Raw genomic sequence first — 20,957 nt, forward strand, 5'->3', positions numbered from 1 at the left:
GTGAAGAGACTTTACGTTTTCACGCCAGGGTGAAAATAAGCTAAATTTTCACCCTGGACTTAATAAACGGGTTTTCACCCCGCCTTTCGCCGACGTGTATCCCAAAATGATTTTCACCCAGGGTGAATTATTTTTCCATTTCACCCCGGGGTGAATTTCACCCCGGCTACGTGTAACCACGGCCTTAGCCTATGGTTTTAATGATCTATACACATTTATTGAATAACCTTTTTGAAGTAGATACTGTAATAGAAAACAAAACAAGCAACATGCTGAATGGACCTACCTGATGATGAAACTTAGATAGCAATAAGGAGAAAAACAATCATTAAGAAAATATAGCGCTTAGCGAAAATGCATTAAATGTCTTGATTGTTGATGGGGGGGAGGGGTTTAGGGAAAAAAGAAATAGAAAGTTCCGGTTGCAAAATTGCAAAAGTTTTATTGACAATTGAATCATGCTTGATGGTGGCATTGTTATCAATAATTTTTTTAAGTGAAAAAACAAAGAAATGTATGGAAAAAGCCCAATTCAAATCTGCAAAAACGGCGATTTCCGGCATATTTCCGGTTTTTTCGGCCGGAAAAATCTTTTTCTCAAAAATCGGACTCGGCAATGATTTGGACATTGTTAATACGCATCTTTGAGCAAAAAATCAGCCAAAACTAATGATAAAACCTCGAGAAAATGCCAAAAAAAAAAAATTTTCCGGCATATTTCCGGCATTTCGGCCGGAAAAAATTTTTTCTCAAAAATCGGACTCGCCCATGTTTTGGGCATTGTTATTAGGCATCTTTGAGCAAAATATCAGAAAAAACTAATGAGCCAATCCTGAGAAAAGCTGGTAACAGACGGACAGACGAACGAACAGACGAACGAACGGACATCGATTAATTTATAGGACCTCTACCCCACCGGGGTAGGTCCAAAAATGCATGAAATGGAACGTATATATATGATGAAAATACACAAAGACCCATCCATAAAATTTAAATCAAATATTATAAGCTCAAGATATTTGCAGGTTTTGATTCTTTTTTTATTCAAATTTTGGTATGGATATGTACAAGTATTTAAAGACTTTCATTGTTCAAAAACCAGAAAAAAATAAAGAGTAGTTGATTCACTTAGTGAATTGTCAGTCTGTCACAAAGTGCCATATAAAAAAAACCCAACATCCTTACAAAAGTTGTCTTTTTGATTACTCAAACATTTGTCTCAAGTGTTCACTTCCACAATAATTTATGTATTGCAATTGCTGTCAGTCCACAGTCGGGTTCAACATTATTCATGTGACCGAAGTGCCTACTGAAACAAATGGGGATAAGTGGCAAAGCGACATAGCAGATTATTTGTAAAGTAAAATGAATATCTTTTGGCATTGACAATCAAATATAATATATTACATTATATTTCCTTAATTCAAAAATCAAAAATTCATTTTCAATCGCGAAAAAATAAAAAAATGAATTAATTTTACATAACAAAAGCGCCCCCGTCTTTTACTCTCGTCTAATTTCCGATCTAAGGATGTGCAAAACACCTATCCCCCCAATATCCACCAAATCATCTTAAATTCACTTTAATTGTGCTTTGACTTTCAAAAAATATTATTTAAAAACTATGAATTTATAATAATTACAAAAAACAAAAAGTTCGATACTTCATCAGTGAAATATTCAATAAATTTCTTGTTTCAATTTTCAGTTCGTTTTTCTAGCACTTCGTTGATCGTGCAATTTTTGCGTCACACCAACTTTCTCTGCCACTCGTAATAATTATGCATTCAAATTTGGTTCTCCATTGTCAAGTCAAGATCGATGGTGACGTCACCTAAGCATAAAAAAGAAAGGATTTCGTCAGTTTTATGCATATATTAATCTGCGAGATATATTCTATTCGTCACACGAGCGCACTCTTCATAGACTAGTCGGATTACCTTCTTTTACTCGCGGGATTGATGGTAACTTTTCATCTTCGTTATTTTTAAAATACCGATATGTAAATCCGGTTTGACGCCATTAGATCGATATGGATCGATTAATCAATATAAAAAACGGTTGATATTTTGATTGGATCGATAGAGGTGTCGATAGGTAATCGATAGGTGTCGATAGGTAATCGATAGCGAGAAAGATCGATTAATATTAGAGCTCGATTTTTAGAAAGAGTCGATAGGGTCGATAAGATCGATAAAAGATCGATGATCGATGATCGATGAAAAAGCGTTTTTTACCTCCCAAACAATTTTATACACAACGGTGGAGCGCACATTTTCCCGGGCCATTTCTGAGAAATTTGAATTACGGGAAAGGTGTATTGCAATGTTATAAAATGACACTTCCCTAAAATCTCAAACTCTCAACTTTTAAAATCAGAAAATGTTGCTATTGTTTGATTGTTACCCTAAAAGGAATTGAGAGTTCACACAATGTATTCTTTTCGAAGACGAAGATCATGAAACAAAAAACAACACACATTTTCGTAAGAGCTTGACAGGCTCTTATAAGCTCTAACCACCTATAATAACATGTCATTTGTCAATGGGAATCAAAACTATAAAGTGCACTCTGGGTACACTCACAAACATCAATTTGTCAGATCTACCAAAAAAATCAATAACGGCACTGTCAGTCTGTCAGTGCGGCTAGAATTTCGATATTCCATGATTAGAAAAAGCTATAATCTGTTAAAAGGGAAAAATCTACCTAAATTGAATGCATCTGAGTTTAATATGAACAAAGCAAAGAAATCAGCAAGAGAGAAACTGAGAAATTTATCGAACCTGGCGTACATGGTTGATGGTGTGGACTACACAGGTGTCGAGTCAATCAAAATGAACAAAAAACCCGCGCACCTCCAGAAAAAGTTACACAGCTTTGGCTACCATATTTTGTTTATACTTAAAAGCTACGGCATACGACTAGACTGTAGTATGACATAGTCTACTTACAGGTGATATTTCTTCGCCTGAAGAAGATTGTTTTGAGGGTCTGTCAAAACTAGTTCCTTGATCGGTACCGTGTATTTCAAAGTTTTAGCATCAATAGGGAGCAGTTCGTCAAAATACAAAATAGACCTCTTTGACCAACAACAACATTGCTTGCCGACCTATCAAAACAAAATCCACAAGCAAGAAATTTTTTTAGAATATTCTAGAAATAAGAAAGAAAGAATTACTTGTTCTAAAAAGGTGAAGCTTTAGGTAAGATATTTATACTATGATTTTTTTTTTCTTTTCAAGATTAGTTTATTTTTTTCTGGGTGTGTCTTTTTAACATTTTTTAGACGTTCCACCATGAACTTTGTTTTGACCAACTTTTCCAGGACCGGGGGTCTGAGCTTGGATTTCCCAAGGGGTCTGTTCTTTTTCATTTTTCCCAAGGGGATAAATCAAGTTTCCAGGCCCTTTTAGGGGATTGTGAAGATTTCCATCATCCAGGGATTCTTTTCAAGAAATTACCTAGCTTTGCTATTTGACCCAAACATCTCAACATGTCTGGATTAAACAAAGTATCCGATTCACCCCGGGTATCCGATTCACCCCGTCTTACGGTAGTTATTCGCAGTTAGGGATTAGGGATTCGCAATTTTGGATTAGGGATTCAAACTTTGATTGAATTTTTTGAAAGACCTAAATTAACTTACGACTTTCAAAGAAAAGGAATATGGTAGACAGTCGGGTGTTTAAGATAAAAACTGCAATTATTGCTCTTTTCGGAAATTATTGCCGAAAACGGCAATTTTTTTAACGATGAAATGCTGAATCAGCAAAATGTGTTGTCCTTTTAAGGGCAAAGATGTCAGAGGTGTTTGAAAACAGTAAAATTGCATCGAGAAAAAGGTTTTTCGGATTTTTAAAAGTAATTTTTTCAATTTTTCGTTGCTCAATAACATGAAAAGTTCTAAAATAATATGTTAAAAGATCCTGCATCGATGCCGAAACACAGCCAGAAAGAGATAACAAAACCCCCGTTGTAAATTTGTTTACATATGACTCGATTTTGCTATCTGCATTTCCAACAAAAACCAGTTGAAAACAAAACTAAACGAGGCACAGTGGGCCTACTTATCGCGAGGGTGTCAAATACCACGTGTTCAATAATAAAATCAACTTTTATTTCCAATAACGGCAATACTTGCCGAATACGGCAACTTTCATTCATTTACTTTTTTATTTTTCTGCTGATTCAGCATTTCATTGTTAAAAAAAATTGCCGTTTTCGGCAATACTTTCCGAAAAGAGAAATAATTGCAGTTTTTATCTTAAACACCCGACTGGTAGATAACATTCCCAAGTGACACTGCGATGGAGAGCGACCATTTTTGGTGGAAATGAGACCTTATAATATTCCTAACTGATTCCAATATTTAAAAGTTCAACAGAAGTCTGCTCTCCTCCACACAAGTCCGAGTTGTTCACTTGGTGGCAATATTGTGAATCCCTAATTCGTCAAACAGTCTGCGATTTTTACAGCTCGGACACTGCGATGGAGAGCAACCATTTTTGGTGGAAATGAGACCTTATAATATTCCTAACCGTATTCCAATATTTAAAAGTTCAACAGAAGTCTGCTCTCCTCCACACAAGTCCGAGTTGTTCACTCGGTGGTGATATCGCGAATCCCTAATTTGTCAGTCTGCGATTTTTACAGCTCGAACACTGCGATGGAGAGCAACTATTTTTGGTGGAAATGAGACCTTATAATATTCCTAACCGTATTCCAATATTTAAAAGTTCAACAGAAGTCTGCTCTCCTCCACACAAGTCCGAGTTGTTCACTCGGTTGCGATATTGTGAATCCCTCATTTGTCAGTCTGCGATTTTTACAGCTCGGACACTGCTCGCGACCATTTTTGGTTGAAATGAGACCTTATAATATTCCTAACCGTATTCCAATATTTAAAAGTTTAACAGAAGTCTGCTCTCCTCCACACAAGTCGGAGTTGTTCACTCGGTGGCGATATCGCGAATCCCTAATTTGTCAGTCTGCGATTTTTACAGCTCTAACACTGCGATGGAGAGAGACTATTTTTGGTGGAAATGAAACTTGGGAATGTTATGTTATCTACCATATTCCTTTTCTTTGAAAGTCGTAAGTTAATTAGGTCTTTCAAAAAATTCAATCAAAGTTTGAATCCCTAATCCAAAATTGCGAATCCCTAATCCCTAACTGCGAATACCTAACCAAGTTATTTTTAATAAAATGTTGAGTTATGCCAAGGCCATAATGTAGGTTGTGTAGAAATTAGGAGATACAGCCCTCTGGAAAGTGAAATTGATGAAGGTCTGGAAGCGCATAAGTGTGTCGCTCTGATTACTTGTGTTGTTTTGCATGGATAAGATTCCACTCCACACTTCCACTTTTCATTGTACCGTAAGTTGGTCTAATATCGACATCCCTTGTCTAATTCCAACACCCTTCTTTAAAGGAATAATATGAAAGCTTGAAACACTGATTAAAAGGATTATTCCTTTTTGACCACTAGGCAAAGAAAAACAGTTTCAACTTTTCTATAAAATTCCAGCTGATAAAAAGGGTGTCAGAATTAGAGAAGGGGTGTCAACATTAGACCAAAGAACTAGACTAGATGAGAAATGAGCTTCAGAAAGTCAGATCAGACAGTTTTTTAAGTAAACACCATTATATACTGGGTGTCCCAGAAAAATATTCCCCTCTTTGAAATGAATTATTTTGAAAACTATTGGGAATTTTTGAAAAAATATTTTTGCATCGTAAAGAGGAAAGGTTAACTTAAATTTTGATGTATCGTATATAAAATTCTGATCAATATTCAAAAAGTAATAAAAAAATTTTTTTTTTGTGATTTCAAAATATCGTCAAAAAACGTCAAAAGAGAGGGTATCAAATTTAAGCAATTAATCCTAAAATGACACACTTGACTTCATTAATAGTTATAATGGTTTGAAAAACAGGTGAAATCTTATACAAACGACAGTAATCTGGCATCATTATTGTTTTCCAGCCTTTCATCAAATCTCACTTTCCCGGGGGTTCCATCTCCTAATTTCCACACGAACCACAGTATACTTATATACCGGGTGCACCAGAAAAAAGTATACAGGTTTGTCGAGATATTGTGAGCTTCAGGATTTGGATTTTTTGTTCATTCTTTTTTTATCTTATAGAGGATGCTCTAACTTGAATTTTGAGCTATCATATATTAAGTTTGAAAAAGTAGTTCGAAAGTTATTTCCAAAAAACTGACTTTTTTTCCAGGTCGAAATTTAAAAAAATCATTAAAAACAGCAATCACGCTAAAAGTAAGACAAAATGACAAAAACACAATTTCATTGTTTTTGGACCTACCCCGGTGGGGTGGAGGTCCTATAAATTAACCTGTGTTAGTCCATCCGTCCGTTTGTTCGTCTGTTACCAACTTTTCTCAGGATTGAATCATCGGAATCTTTTGATTTTTGGTACAAAGGTGCAAAATGGTAGTGGCCAAAATGTGACGCAGCCCGATTTTTTTAGGCAAATTTGGGCCAAAAAACGGCTAAAAAACGGGTTTTTTGGACTTTGTGAAAAATTGGATCATTCATTTTTTCTGTTTTTTTTGCATGAAAGTAGGCTAACATCATTGGTAAAAGATGGCTCAAGCAGATTTTTGCAAAAAAATTTTGTTGGCTCAAAAAACCCATGTTTATCTATAAGAATCACTATTAATAAGTATACATCAATGTTCTTAGTCAAATTACTCAATTTTTTTATGAGATACACGCTTTTTTTGCTCACAAGGGCTTACTTTTGAAGAATATGTGTGTTTAGACATGAAATTTTGGTTGCTTGGTGTGTTTTTATAGAAAAACTGGCGAAATTCAATATTTTTTTATAAGCACATTATCAATTACTTAGGTATTAGCTTTTCTCGAGATTGGTTCTTTCATTCTTTATGATTATTTTGCACAAAGATGCATAACTATAAACCCTCGAATGTGACGGAGCCCAATTTTCGAAAGAAAATGTTTTTGGGCAAATTTGGGCCAAAAAACGGCTAAAAAACGGGTTTTTTGGACTTTGTGAAAAATTGGATCATTAATTTTGTCAGATTTTTTGCATGAAAATAGGTAAAAGATGGCTCAAGCAGATTTTTGCAAAAAAAATTTTATTGGCTCAAAAAACGCATGTTTATCTATAAGAATAACTTTTAATAAACATACATCTCAATGTTCTTAGTCAAATTACTCAATTCTTTGATGAGATCGATGTTTTTTGCTCACGAAGTTTTGAATATGAAAGAATATTCCACGATCATGAAATTTTAGTTTCTCACGTAACATCGAAACCTGCTGAAACCTGTCTTGAAGATTTCCAAAAAAAATTTCAGCTTTTCCAAAAATATTATCCACGTGAAAATAGCTTGTTTTACCATATTCTTAAGAAGAAGGTAAGTGTTAAGAGAAAAGTTTGCTGGCTGTTTTTAATGATTTTTTGAAATTTCGACATGGACAAAAAGTCAGTTTTTTGGAAATAACTTTCAAACTACATTTTCAAATTTACTGCATGATAGCTCAAAATTCAAGTTAAAAATAGCAAAGGATTCTTTTGACCAAACATTGAAGATTTATTCTTTCCAAAAACCTGCCCTGAACATGCGCAGTATCCAGGAAGAACATTCAGGACTTTTTCATGTTCACAAGTGACCTGAAAAAATTTGGGCTATACCACAGGGCTGCAAATAAATATTTTTAGTCAAACGGACATCATGTCCGACAGAAATGAAATCCTGTCGGTCAAACTCAAAATCCTGTCGGTCATTCAGTGTATATAATTTTTAAAATTACGGAGAAAGCGAGTAGGAAAAATAACCTTTGAACAGTTTGTTACTGTATATAACAGAGAAATTGAACCGATAAAAGTTAACTTAGAAACACTCTTGAAAGTTATGAAGTAAGCAAGTTGATGAAAATGGTCTTAAAAAAACTCTTGAAAGTTACAAAGAAAGCGAGTCGATAAAAGTTTAACTTTGAAACACCCTTGAAAGTTACGAAGAAAGCAAATTGATAAAAGTGATCTTAGAAACACTCTTGAAAGTTACGAAGAAAGCGAGTTGATAAAAGTTAACTTTGAAACACTCTTGAAAGTTACAAAGAAAGCAAATTGATAAAAGTGATCTTAGAAACAAAAGAAGGTTACGAAGAAAGCAAGTTGACAAAAGTGATTTAGAAACACCCTCGAAAGAGTTACAAAGAAAGCGGGTTGATAAAAGTGATCTTAGAAACAAAGAAAGTAACGAAGAAAGCAAATTGATAAAAGTTAACTTAGAAACACGCTGAAAGCTACAAAGGAAGAGAGTATTTTCTAATAGGCTAAGTAAGAGACGGGTATAAGAGATTTATTTTAAACTCTCAAGTTAATGATTTATTCCTTTTTTCATTCGGACATCATGACCGACACAAAAGATTTTCAGTCAGTCAAATAGCTTTTTCAGTCGGACATTGACCGATGACCGACGCTTATTTGCAGCCCTGATACCATGGGTCCTATTTCCACAGGATCAGTATCATTCAAAATTTCCAGGGAGCTTGTATGATTTTGCTTTTGGAATAGACTATTTTAATACCCTTAATGTCATTAAATTTTGTGTGTTTTATAATTTTGCAATTTTTTAGGTCAAATTTCACGAAATTTAATACAAAATTTTTAAACACAAAAATTTTTCATTTTTTTGGTATGTTTACACCCAATAGCAATACATTGTGTTTCAAGCGAAATTAGTTGAGAATTTTCTTTCTTTATTCCCACTTTTTGAAAATGCCCAATTAAGTAAATCATGAAATTTAATACACGCAAAAACTTCCAGAAACTGGCAATCGTGAAATTTAATTGATTATAACACGCAGAATTTAATACCATAAGGTAGTCCATTTGCTGCTCTTTACTCTGGATCCCAAATAGTTGGGGGGGGACTACTAATTGCTAGGGTTTGTAAACTGTACCTCCAAAAATCCCAAAATAAAGTAACTGGCTCTTTTTAAAGCAATTCAGCTTATAATAGCAAAAAATATTTTCAAAAATATATAAATGAGAGTCCTTAATGAAAACAGGGAGTCGAAAATTTGTTTTGCAAAAATCAGTATTGGGAGAGATCCTATTTATTTGCATAATTTTCATTAATTGAATTATAGGCCTCTTAAATTCTGTTTTTGACTAGTTAAGTTCTTATAGATATCAACACTTTCCTTTATCAAGGGCAGGTTTCTAGCCTTTCACATTAAATGCCTGCTTCACTGTCAATCTCATGTTGGTGAAAAAAATAAAAAGGCTTTGAAGATTCTTAAAGTTATTATAATGAGAAAAATAACATACAGTATGTGGCCCCCAAAGCGGCGATCAAATTTGAAATTTCTCTCAAATCTAGAGGAAAAGAGATTTTACAAAAATTTTTGCTGCATGAAAACCTTTAACATCTCTACTTTATTTCCTGGAAGTTCTTTTTCAAAATTTCCTATTTCAACAATATTTTTCAATCGCTTAAAGATAGGTAGCTTTTTTCTAATGGCCCCCAAAACGGAGGTTTGAAATTTTAGCGATTTCTCGAGATATCTTTAAGATATGAATACAAAATTATGACCATAGTTTTGAAATATGATTTAGAGGGTTTTGGGCATAAATTTGTTTGATAAAATTTTTACAGTATACCCCTGGTTGTCAAAATGCAGGTTTGAGGCCTCCAAAACGGAGGTGTAGTTAAAATCAAATTATTAAGCCCAGTGGTAATAGGGGGGAAAACTATGAACATATTTGTGTTTTCCCTTAAATTTACGACCCAATGGATGTAAAATTTATGATTTTTATGAAATATTTCAAGATTTTCGATATTGCAAAGTCCAAACTGAAAATTTAGAAATTTTCAAAATGACAATTTTGATTTAACAACGTCTTAATCAAGTTTTTGAAAAAAAATCTCTTTTGAAAATAGTTCCATTCATGTATGGAATAAGCTGTGAAAATTTTAGAAAAAAAGCTTACTGAAACTGAAAATATTAAGCTTTAATTAAAGATATTTTTCTCCAATATTTTGGAAAAAAGTTACAGAATTTGCCGTTTTTGCTGATTCAGCGAAAAATTTTATATATAATGTTTTTTTTTGTTATAAACTATTAACTCAAGGTGATAGGAAAAGAATTCCAAGATTTTTTGCTTTTTCTCATATTTAGAAATTTCGGTTTTGTCAATGCTGATTCTAGGGTTCCAAAATACTGGTTGACCTTCAAGATGCTATATCATTTACCCAGCCTCTAAAGTCACAGATGTATTTGCATTTTCTGAACGGCATTAGGCGTAGAAAGTTTCCTATACCCCGTTTTCATAACTTATTTTCAATATCCAAGGAGCTAGAGTGAGTTATATGCAATTTTTATCTAATTTTGGTGTTAAAATATTTCCTTTAGACGCAAATATGTTATTTTGAATTTGTCTCAAACCAGCAAAAACATGCTCATTTTTAAGTATAACCATCATTCTTTCAAAATAAACAAAAATTGTTTAATTCTGATAAATCTACAAGTCAGAATCTTCATTTTAATGAAAACCTCCGTTTTGGGGGCCGTCTCCGTTTTGGGGGTCATAAGTGTCAAGAATTAATAACCAATTCCAAAATTGAAACTAATTCTCATAATGTTCTTTAGATAAATTGTAAAGATGGAGCAAGCAGTTCAACAACAAATTGTGCAAGCTGCCAAAGTGGTGGAAAGTATGGTAGATAAAGAAATGGATCGCCTTGATAACCTTGGTGGCGACGATTTGCAGCGTATAAGACAAGAACGTTTGAATGAAATGAAAAAAATGGTAGAACGAAAGGAACAATGGAAGCAGATTGGCCACGGCAAATATGAAGAACTGAAAGATGAGAAAGAGTTCTTTGAAGAACAGAAAAAAAGTGAGCGATTTGTTTGCCATTTCTACCGTGAAAGCACGTTCAGGTGCAAGATTATAGACAAACATTTAGATATTGTTGCTAGAAAGCATATTGAAACCCGATTTGTTAAAATTGATGCTGAGAGATCTATGTGGCTTGCTCAAAGATTGAAAGTCAAAGTTCTTCCAACTTTGGCATGTATTAAAGATAGCAAGACCAAAGATTTTATTGTTGGTTTTGATGATTTGGGTGGTGTTGACGATTTCCCGACAGAAATGTTGGAATGGAGATTGGGAATGGCTGATATGATAAATTACAATGGTGATAAGCCAGCATTGAAAAAGAAAGCTCAAACACGAGTGTTTGGTTTTGCAGGGAAATCCAAGAATATAAGAGATGATGGGGAGTCTGATGATGACTCTGACTAAATGAACTTTCTGCAAATAGATCTTATCGGAGTCTTTGATTTTTCTAAAAAAGCAATGCATTGTGGGATTGTTTCGGGAGTATTACAATAGAAATCTCTTAGGAATTCCTCGAGAGAAATCTATTGTAATACTCCCGAAACAATCCCACAATGCATTGCTTTCTTAGAAAAATCAAAAACTCCGATAAGGTCTATTGTAACAAATATTATTTCAATGACATTGAAATTATGGTTGGATATTAAGGAAAGTTTTTTAATTGATTTTATGTTGAAAAATTTTAATTCAGTTTATCAATAAGTTTTTATTTATTCTCTTTTTTGTATGCTCAGTATAATGTAAATAGATAAGTACAAATAGGAACGGATATGATCTATATATTGAATTATATACTGCAACTGATGCTGCTTATTTTATACAAAGATACATCTTTTAAGATTGAAAATTTTAGGGTAGAAACGAAATTCGTCCTTTTTCTTTATCAAATTTCAGATGAACCATTGAGCCTTTTTAGCTTTCAAAAATCTTGACATTGCTGTTAGTGTATTTTGTCTTAAATAATTCTGTGTTTATTCTTTTCCAACTCTTCAGTTACTGTAAATCAATTAAAGATGCAAGGCATGATCCATTAAGTTTGAATACTAATAATATTTTTATATTTCACCACAAAGATAGTTTAGAGACTTCAAATTTCATTATATGGCATGGAAACTGAACTACTTTTCATTTCCTGATTGAATTGAACTAAAAGGATGTCTCGTTTTCAACTTTTTTTCTGAGTATAACTTAATAATTTTCTAGCTATTCTCTATTCGCATAGGAAAAAATAAAACAGCAAAAAAAAAAATCAAGTAAGACGGAGGAAGATCAACTTCAAAACAAAATGAATAAACCATGATGAAAGAAAATAAAGCTTGTTTGGGCAGGTAAGAAAAATGAGTTTAAACTGTAAGCGTTGTTATCAATCTTTCTTGTCCGATTTTCATTTTGTTTTTTGGACCTACTGGGAGGTCCTTTAATTTGACCGTTGTCCGTTCGTCTGTTACAAGCTTTTCTCGGGATTGGCTCATTAGTTTTTTTTTATTTTTTGCACAATGATACAAAATAGTAATGCCTGAAAAGTGACGGAGCCCAATTTTTGAAAAAAAATTTTGGGAGGCAAATTTGGGCCAAAAACTACCTAAAAATAAGGTTTTTTGGACTTTGTGCAAAATTGCTTCATTAGTTTTTCCTGATTTTTGGCAGAAAGATAGAGTGCAAGGTACCCTAAAATGTGGCTGAAGTAATTTTTCTCGGAAAATTTTTTTTCGTCGTCAAATACGGATTTTCGCAAATTTGGGCCAAAAACTGCCTAAAAATAAGGATTTTTGGACTTTGTGTGAAATTGCTTCATTAGTTTTTCCTGATTTTTGGCAGAAAGATAGAGTGCAAGGTACCCTAAAATGTGGCTGAAGTAATTTTTCTCAGAAAATTTTTTTTCGTCGTGAAATACGGATTTTCGTTTTTTTGGGGAAATTCCCTTTTACCATTTTCCTGTTAGCAGCTTTTCTCGGGATTGGCTCATTGGTTTTTTTTTTATTTTTTGCACAATGATACAAAATAGCAATGCCTAAAAAGTGACGGAGCCCGATTTTTGTAAAAAAAATTTGGGGGGCAAATTTGGGCCAAAAACTACCTAAAAATAAGGTTTTTTGGACTTTGTGCAAAATTGCTTCATTAGTTTTTCCTGATTTTTGGCAGAAAGATAGAGTGCAAGGTACCCTAAAATGTGGCTGAAGTGATTTTTCTCGGAAAATTTTTTTTCGTCGTAAAATACGGATTTTCGCAAATTTGGGCCAAAATGTGCCTAAAAATTGGGTTTTCTGGACTTTGTGTGAAATTGCTTCATTAGTTTTTTCAAATTTTTTGGACAAAGATAAAAGGCAAGGTTCTCTAAAACACAACTGAAGCCTTTTTTTCCGTAAAACTTTCTTTGGCCGTAAAACTTGGATTTTCTTATTTGGGGAAATTCCCTTATGTCATTTTTAGGGAAAAAGAACATTTGTCGCGATTGGATCGATATTCTTTTCTGATTTTTTGCACTTTGATGTAAAATGGTAATCTTTAAAATCTGATGAAGCCCGATTTTCAAAAAATAATTTTTTGGGGCAAATTTTTGGCCAAAATGTGCCTAAAAATGGGGTTTTCTAGACTTTGTGTGAAATTGCTTCATTAGATTTTTCAAATTTTTTGTACAAAGATAAAAGGCAAGTATCTCTAAAACGTAACTCAAGCTGTTTTTTTCGGAAAAAATTTTTTGGCTGTAAAAATCGGATTTTCTTATTTAGGGAAACTCCCTTTTGTCATATTTAGGGAAAATGAGCATTTCTCGAGATTGGCTTAGTGTTTTTTTTCTTATTTTTTGCATAGTGCTATAAAATGGTAATATTTAACTTCTGATGGAGCCTGATTTTCGAAAAAATAATTTTTTGAGCAAATTTGGGCAGAAAAGTGCCTATATTCAAGCTGCTCATTACACTTTCTTACTATCTTGCTATTTGTCCTATTTTTATCTGATTTTGGTCACCAGGTAGGTCCGTTCAGCATGTTGCTTGTTTATTTAGGAATAAGCTTACACAAAACTACATAGTAAGTTCCAAAAAATGCTCGAACATGGGGGTGGAGGATAAAGTGTCTGGGGTTGGGGGTAGTGAAAAATCTACAAAATTTTTCTTGTCCGGGGGGTAAACTTGCTCTGTTTAGGGGTAATTTTGAGTGTACAGGGGGTCAACTAATGCTTGTCTTCGGGGTTAGACCTGCTGTCCGGGGTCAAAAGTCACACTATGCGGCGGGTAAATATCCAATAAATGTTATATCCTCCACCCCCCCCCAATATTAAATTTTTTTCTGTAAAAGCCCTATACAAACCCAACTCATCCCACTACATATTGGATTTTTAGGCCCAAATCAACGCATGTCAGACCTCCTCTGCAGGCCTTTGACTTGGAAATATATTTTTGGGGTAGTGGTTAATTTCGTGTTTTAGTTTTCTTAATTTCTCAAGATTTCTCAATTCTTTAATAAAATGTAATTGAATTTTTTAATAACATTTATGTTTCTCTTCTTCTACTACTAACTTTTAACTGGAAATTGTGATGTATCGTTGAATTCAATCATTTTTCATGTTAAATTTGGTCTCACTTAACAGAACCCGAAAAATCAGCTACGGCCTTAATCCCCTTTTTACGCTAAATTCTACATTGCCTGAAGATTTGAATTAAATGGATCTTACAGTTAGTTTGTTAATAATCAGTGAGATCATATATATGAAGTTGATAACCTTCTTTTGCTTGTAACATTAGATAATTTGAATGGTAATAGTTGTTGTTCTGGTGGGGGCTTTCCGATTTGAAAATTCGACAGGATAAGACAGTTTACTTTTATTTATGCAGAAATATATATTTGATCAAAAACAAAAACTAACAAAGAAATATACATGTATATTAAAATTTACAAAGAGACGAGAGAGAGAGGAGTTGAGGGAGTTCGGCGAAATCGTCGACGTTTAATGTTTTTTGCCATGTTTTGAGACTGGAGGGCGGACGCAAACATCGATTCCATTTCTGAAGAAAAGACCGTCTGGACACTTTCTGCAAACAGCTCCAGTGTTGGCGCATTGAACGTAGTAGGTTGGTTTTCCTGGGTAGCTGACTAAAGCTCCAACGGGTTGCCAGTTGCATAAGCTTTGTGGACCTGAAATATTTAGGATATTATTTGAGTTTTATTCAACAAACATCATAATAACTTAATGACAGCTTATCCTCTATTCAGTTGATTTTTCAATGCTATACAATGTTGAGGAAAAGAACGCAATGACATTCGAAAGTATATTGGTCAAGGTTAAATTGTATAAATAAAGAAAACAAAACGATTTCACAACATACATTTTGGTGGTGGGGGTGTCGTGGTGGTCGTAGTTGTGGTAGTGGTGGTGGTGGTTGTGGATGTCTTCTTTGGTTGAACGCAGACTCTCAAGTGGTTATCGAAAACTGTGTTGGCTGGGCAATCGAAACAATAAGCGATCCAGTTGGAACATTGGAAGAAAAATCCTGGATGATCATCACTGACTCGGGCGGAGAATCCATCTTCTCTCCATTTGCAGAGTGAGTTTGGACATGGTTCTGCAGCGTAGCATGCTAAAAGAAGGTAGAAATTAGGTTTGAATATGGTCAATTGAAGTAGGTTTCGCTTATCTCGGCAAGAATAGCTTCATTTTGATAACTTAAAGAGGCTTTGATCATACCGAGGAGAAACTTACCAGCAATAAGTACGACGGCGATGAAAATCTTCATTTTTGTGATTTAGTATCTGATTGACTGAATCTCTTTGGATTTGTATCAATTTAGAATGTTGGATGCCTTGTTTCAAAAGATTTTTCAGTATTTATAGGAAAAACCAGTGAAGCTTAAAACCTCAACTTAAATACTTCCTTAGCCTTCTTTTTGTTTGTTAACTTCCTTTGGTCTCTCTGACTTAATTGCTAGAGTAGGCACCCGTGGTTACTCATTATGAAATGATTATTATGTAGGGTAAATCTAAACTTCCTTTGGTCAACTGGGCATCAGTGAAGGCTTGACGTTTTCCATTAGTTGTCATGGTGATATCGACCACCACTCAAATTCTTTTCTGATTGCTTCCTTACCACTAAACAATCTTGGTGCAGAAATCTGGAATAGGAGTTCAATTCTTTGTATTAGGAATAATTTTTCATCAATGAAATATCCCAGTCAGTAGATGAAAAATTGATCCTACCTCAAGTGGATTAATCCCTGCGTGGACTTTTTCGCAATTTAGGAATCATAAATTTTCGTGTGGGTTAAATTTCGCGAATGGACCTCTTTTTCTTTCATTTTTCTAGGGGTTTTGGCCAATTTTGGGATTTTTAATATTTGTGAAGAATAAGTTTAATCCATGCGAAATCCCGCTAGAAAAAAATTCCCCATCACGACATTGCGTAAACCGCTTGAGGGGCCTCTGATATGTAGCATGCTCAATAACAGGAATAATCTGTTGTTGATCATTCCAGATTATCTTTTTTACGATTGTTAAGCCTTAAGGAGACAAGTTCCTTGGTGAAAGCATTCTCTCTTCCCTCGCTGGAAAACTTGTATGGTAGCTTTTTTGGGATTAAATTCACTTGATGATTTCTTATTGAAGGCTGAATAAGGTTCTATAGATGGAGGCTTTTTCAAAAATACATCGAAAGATGTTGCCAGTGTTCTACATTTTAGATTGAACATTCGTTTGAGTTTAAGGCAATTAAAATGGAAAACAACTAATATTTTTTAATTCGAGGTCTACATTCTTAGATCTTAACGATCGTAACCGGAAATTACCGGTTAATATATTTGAAACCCACATAGTAGATTAATTCGATCTACTTTTCATTAAACTAAATGTAATATCTGGCACATTAAAGGGGAGCTACTAGATTTAAACAGGATTTTTATCTACGATACTTGAGATTTGCCTGCAGCGTTTCATTTCCAGCAAAACTGATTTTTAGAGTCAGAATTCAAGATCGCCGGAGAAACTGTTTTCTTGAATTGTCATTAAACTAAATATAATATCTTGATAACTGGGTATGTAAGGGGTGCTACTAAATTAAGTAGGATTTTGGGTGTTTTCACACTGTTGCTTGAAAGTTGCTTGAAAATATGGGACAAGGAGCTGCACGATCTTCTCCTTTGGCTCTTATTATCTAACTTTGCACGATTGCGTGATCGTATTTCAAGCAAACTTCATGCCAAAACCATGATTTTGTGTTAATATGGTAAAACAATAGTTTTATCATACCGAGAAAGTGTGCAAATCAACGTGAATTTGTTGTATTTTGAACCGTTTGGTAATTTTAAGATCATTGCTGCAACATTTTGAGCTGCTTCGAACACGTTAAAAAAAACAAACGCAATTATTACTTCCGCTTAAACGTTTTACGTACATCAGTAACAACATATATGATTTGGACACGTTAAGGCCATTAGCTTGAAACTTTCAGTGTAAATACACCCTTTGACCTGTAATACTTGAGATCTGCCAGCCAATGTTGATTTCCAAAAAAAACTGATTTTGAGAATGAACTTTTTCAAAACCGCCGAAAGAACCCGTTATCACCCGTTATTATCAGAAGTACTGTTCTTAAATTTCCTAAAAGTTCATAGTGGCAATTGGAAAATTTTCAAAATTTCCATACAGATGTCACTTTGTAAAAAGAAAACCATTTTATATTTACAGATTTAATCGGGCTTTTTGTGTATTCAATCGTTCGTTCGCTAAATTATTTTTCTGGATCTGCTTGCTTTAAACTGTTTTTGCTTTGCTTAGCCAAACTCGTCAAACTTCAATCATATCAGGTAGCGTCATTCAGCTTTCTAGTTTGTTATGTTTGATTTTTCATTCTTCCCTTTTTTCACAGGTCAATACAAATGGATATTTTATGGACCGATGACACACAACGGTGACTTCCAAAGCAAAATAAGATTCAGGTAATCCTATCTTACTAAATGGTTTTAAATAAATTTTCTAAGCCTACGTTTGATGCATTTTGGCAGCGGGGAATTTCTTAGTAAGTATTGTTTGTTCATTATTTGACCCTTAGCAGCATAGCAGTTGCAATAAACCGGTCACTCTCAGGTGCCTAATAAACGACCCCTGCTTGTTAATTTTTCGATTTTTTCCTACCCCCCCCCCCTGAACCTTGTTACTATCGAGTTTATGTATCGGAGGATATCGAGGGCGACGGTAAGTGAAATCGATACAAAACAAAGTCGATAGTTGATGAACGGCTCCATATCGCCTTTGCTCACCTAAACAGACGACGGTATCTTAGTGTTTTTACCGTCGTCGAGCAAAGTGGACGGCGGTTTCGGCCCCATTTCAGCTTTGCATTATACCGTCCCCCTCGATTTATCTCGAATACATAAACTCGCTACTATTTTTTGAAAAGAAGAGTTCCTTATTTGGATTTAAATGTCCAGGCTTCGGTCTATAATTACCTTGTTGTTATTGACCCCGGTAATTAGGTCCCCCATATGTTATTTCCCATATCGAAAAATAAATCTTCAGCACATGATTACTTTCATTGTTCAGAAATATATATTTGATCAAAAACAAAAAACTAACAAAGAAATATAAATGTATATCAAAATTTACAAAGATGCAAGAGAGAGGAGTTGAGGGAGCTCGCGGACGTCATTGACATTTAATGTTTTTTGCCATGTTTTGTGACTGGAGGACGGACGCAAACATCGACTCCATTTCTGAAGACAAGACCGTCTGGACACTTTCTACAAACAGCTCCAGTGTTGGCGCATTGAACGTAGTAGGTTGGTTTTCCTGGGTAGCTGACTAAAGCTCCAACGGGTTGCCAATTGCATAAGCTTTGTGGACCTGGAATATTAAGGATATCGGTTTAGAAAATAATCAAAAAGTCATCCTCGGATTCAGTGGCTTAAGTGCAATAAATATAAGTGCTAGAAAAAAAGGAGCTAATGTATTTGAAAGGTATATTGGTTAGAGTTAGTAGTAAGAAATAAAAAGAAACTACATTGAACGTACATTTTGGTGGTGGGGGTGTGGTGGTGGTGGTGGTAGTAGTTGTAGTGGTAGTGGTAGTGGTCTTTCGGTTGACACAGACTCTCAAGTGGTTATCGAAAACTGTATTGGCTGGGCAATCGAAACAATAAGCGATCCAGTTGGAACATTGGAAGAAAAATCCCGGATGATCATCACTGACTCGGGCGGAAAATCCATCTTCTCTCCATTTGCAGAGTGAGTTTGGACACGGTTCTGCGGCGTAGCATGCTAAAAAGAAAAAGTATGCAAAACATCAGTACATTGTGGGAATGGTGAAATGCAGAACTTTTGTTTTGTTTATACATTGACAGAACCATCATTTTGTAAGAATCAGGAATCTTTGGTTTCGCTAAAGAAACTTACCAGCAATAAGAACGGCGGCGATGAAAATCTTCATTTTGATTCTTTATTGATGTTTATCCGATGCTCTTCAATTGAAAGTGGATGCTTGAGCCTTGATTTTTTCCACTATTTATAGTGGAAAGATAATTGATCGTTAATTGGAACATTGATTCCCCCTAATGACTTCCTTACCACAAATTTTAATCAACATCTTTGTGCTGATTGGTTCTTTTAAATTCCTGACAGACATTCAGTGATTAACTGTTTTTGTCGTTTAAGTGAAGACGCCCTATCAACGTGTGTTTCTTGTTGCGCGTGCGGCATTTTTTTCGATCCCTCTGTTTGATTTTCTCCGTTCATGTACACTTCATCTTCTTAGATCACTGGTCTTAATTTCCAACGTACTCTTGCAAAAAAAAAATTGTTGCTGGAAATATTTTGCCTAAAGGACGTTCTCAGTTCTACTTACTTCAACTTTAATATTTCTAGATCATTTTAAAGCTCTTTCGGTTACAAAATATAAAAAACTAAAACAAACAAACAACTATCGATTATATTTTAGATTCCGGTGGCTGACATTTTTTAAGGTCACTCGGAATCGTTGGTCATTCTGCCAAATATTTTGTTTTCATTGTTGACACGACAATGTTGGTTTTTTTGTCGCAGCTCTTTATTCAAGTTACTTTCTCCTGATAAACTTATGATATATGTTTTTTCTGTAATTTAAATCTTCATTAGGAAAATTCATGTTATTTTGGGTTTCGTTCTCTTCAATACTTCTTCGGGAAAAGACAAATGATAACCAATGCATGAAAATTGCCGAGATGAAAGTTTGTGATTCTGGCTGCACATTCACTGACTTCTCCACAAATTTTGGTGTTTCAAATTTAAAGATTGTAAGACAACTTCAGGATTTAATAAATTGGCTAGCTACTAAAATGCCTTCCTTATCTGCATTCATTGTTGTGTTTGTTGCCAATTAGCAACGATGGAGGGAGGGGGTGAACTTGTTTTACCTCCTTTCCTTTTCCTTTCCTTTTCCTTCAGGGGGCTCAAAAAATTGATTTTTAAATCAGTAAAACTATAACTTTGGGACTAAAGGGATGAACTCTTTGCGTTAGGGTGTTGCTAATGAGCTCCTTAGTTTTTTTTTTGATAGAGAGCCAGTTAAATGTTTATCTTACGTAGATTAAATTTCGCGTGAATCAGTTTTTATGATTTTCGCGATTTTGGCCCTTTTTTGCAAAATTTAGTATATGCGAAAAATTTAAAATCCGAACTTCAGCCCAGACCCCGAGGAAAATGAAAGAAATTAGGTTAAAAAGAGGTTTATTTGCGAACTTTAATCAAGAGACGTAAGTTTAGATTCTCAATTCGCGAAAAAAGTCCATGCAAAAATCAATCCACTCAAGGGTTAAGTATTTGTGTGACAAGGGGAGGGGGAGAGGCAGTTGAAAATTATTTGTAAAGAAAGAACAAAAGACCATTGCATTTCAGTCAACCTATGTTTCATTTTTCCAGGAGTGAATCGACAAGATCGTTTCTTTTCCAAAGGGGGAGGGGAGACTTTTCTCAGAACAGGAACCTAGCATGACTTTTACAAAGGGTTGAAAGGTTCACTGAAATAAAGATTGTTTCTGTCAGAGCAACGTTTCAATCACGGTATAACAGTAACAATTTTTCAATACTTA

The 20,957-nt window shown here is 34.5% G+C and overlaps 3 protein-coding genes across 3 annotated transcripts; 1 reads left to right on the forward strand and 2 right to left on the reverse strand.

Annotated features, from left to right (window-relative positions):
* The first annotated feature begins 3,064 nt into the window (after positions 1–3,064).
* LOC136816454 (uncharacterized) lies at positions 3,065–11,769 on the forward strand. The gene is made up of 2 exons (XM_067072782.1): positions 3,065–3,206; positions 10,656–11,769. Exon 2 carries the CDS (start codon positions 10,669–10,671, stop codon positions 11,311–11,313), a length of 645 nt encoding a protein of 214 aa, XP_066928883.1. The 5' UTR covers positions 3,065–3,206; positions 10,656–10,668; the 3' UTR covers positions 11,314–11,769.
* Positions 11,770–14,745: 2,976 nt separating this feature from the next.
* LOC136816455 (probable endochitinase) lies at positions 14,746–15,705 on the reverse strand. Its single transcript, XM_067072783.1, has 3 exons — positions 15,608–15,705; positions 15,234–15,485; positions 14,746–15,042 (listed from the first exon to the last, which is right to left on the reverse strand). The coding sequence occupies exons 1-3, from the start codon at positions 15,639–15,641 to the stop codon at positions 14,855–14,857; spliced, it is 474 nt and encodes a 157-aa protein (XP_066928884.1). The 5' UTR covers positions 15,642–15,705; the 3' UTR covers positions 14,746–14,854.
* Positions 15,706–18,425: 2,720 nt separating this feature from the next.
* Positions 18,426–19,353, reverse strand: LOC136816457 (probable endochitinase). The gene is made up of 3 exons (XM_067072784.1): positions 19,288–19,353; positions 18,907–19,152; positions 18,426–18,738 (listed from the first exon to the last, which is right to left on the reverse strand). The coding sequence occupies exons 1-3, from the start codon at positions 19,319–19,321 to the stop codon at positions 18,551–18,553; spliced, it is 468 nt and encodes a 155-aa protein (XP_066928885.1). The 5' UTR covers positions 19,322–19,353; the 3' UTR covers positions 18,426–18,550.
* Positions 19,354–20,957: the final 1,604 nt, after the last annotated feature.

This window comes from Clytia hemisphaerica, unplaced genomic scaffold, assembly GCF_902728285.1.
Source record: "Clytia hemisphaerica strain Z4C2 unplaced genomic scaffold, Clytia hemisphaerica genome assembly, whole genome shotgun sequence".
NCBI classification, from domain to species: domain Eukaryota; kingdom Metazoa; phylum Cnidaria; class Hydrozoa; order Leptothecata; family Clytiidae; genus Clytia; species Clytia hemisphaerica.

What these genes read in the sequence shown, in the direction of transcription:
- LOC136816455 (XM_067072783.1), bottom strand. Translation starts at nt 15,641, where the DNA reads ATGAAGATTTTCATCGCCGTCGTACTTATTGCTG. An exon ending in CGCCGTCGTACTTATTGCTG is followed by an intron (nt 15,486 to 15,607) that starts GTAAGTTTCTCC and finishes ACCTTCTTTTAG; the next exon opens with CATGCTACGCTGCAGAACCA. An exon ending in GACACCCCCACCACCAAAAT is followed by an intron (nt 15,043 to 15,233) that starts GTATGTTGTGAA and finishes TAAATATTTCAG; the next exon opens with GTCCACAAAGCTTATGCAAC.
- LOC136816457 (XM_067072784.1), bottom strand. Translation starts at nt 19,321, where the DNA reads ATGAAGATTTTCATCGCCGCCGTTCTTATTGCTG. An exon ending in CGCCGCCGTTCTTATTGCTG is followed by an intron (nt 19,153 to 19,287) that starts GTAAGTTTCTTT and finishes TTTTCTTTTTAG; the next exon opens with CATGCTACGCCGCAGAACCG. An exon ending in CACACCCCCACCACCAAAAT is followed by an intron (nt 18,739 to 18,906) that starts GTACGTTCAATG and finishes TTAATATTCCAG; the next exon opens with GTCCACAAAGCTTATGCAAT.
- LOC136816454 (XM_067072782.1), top strand. Translation starts at nt 10,669, where the DNA reads ATGGAGCAAGCAGTTCAACAACAAATTGTGCAAGCTGCCAAAGTGGTG.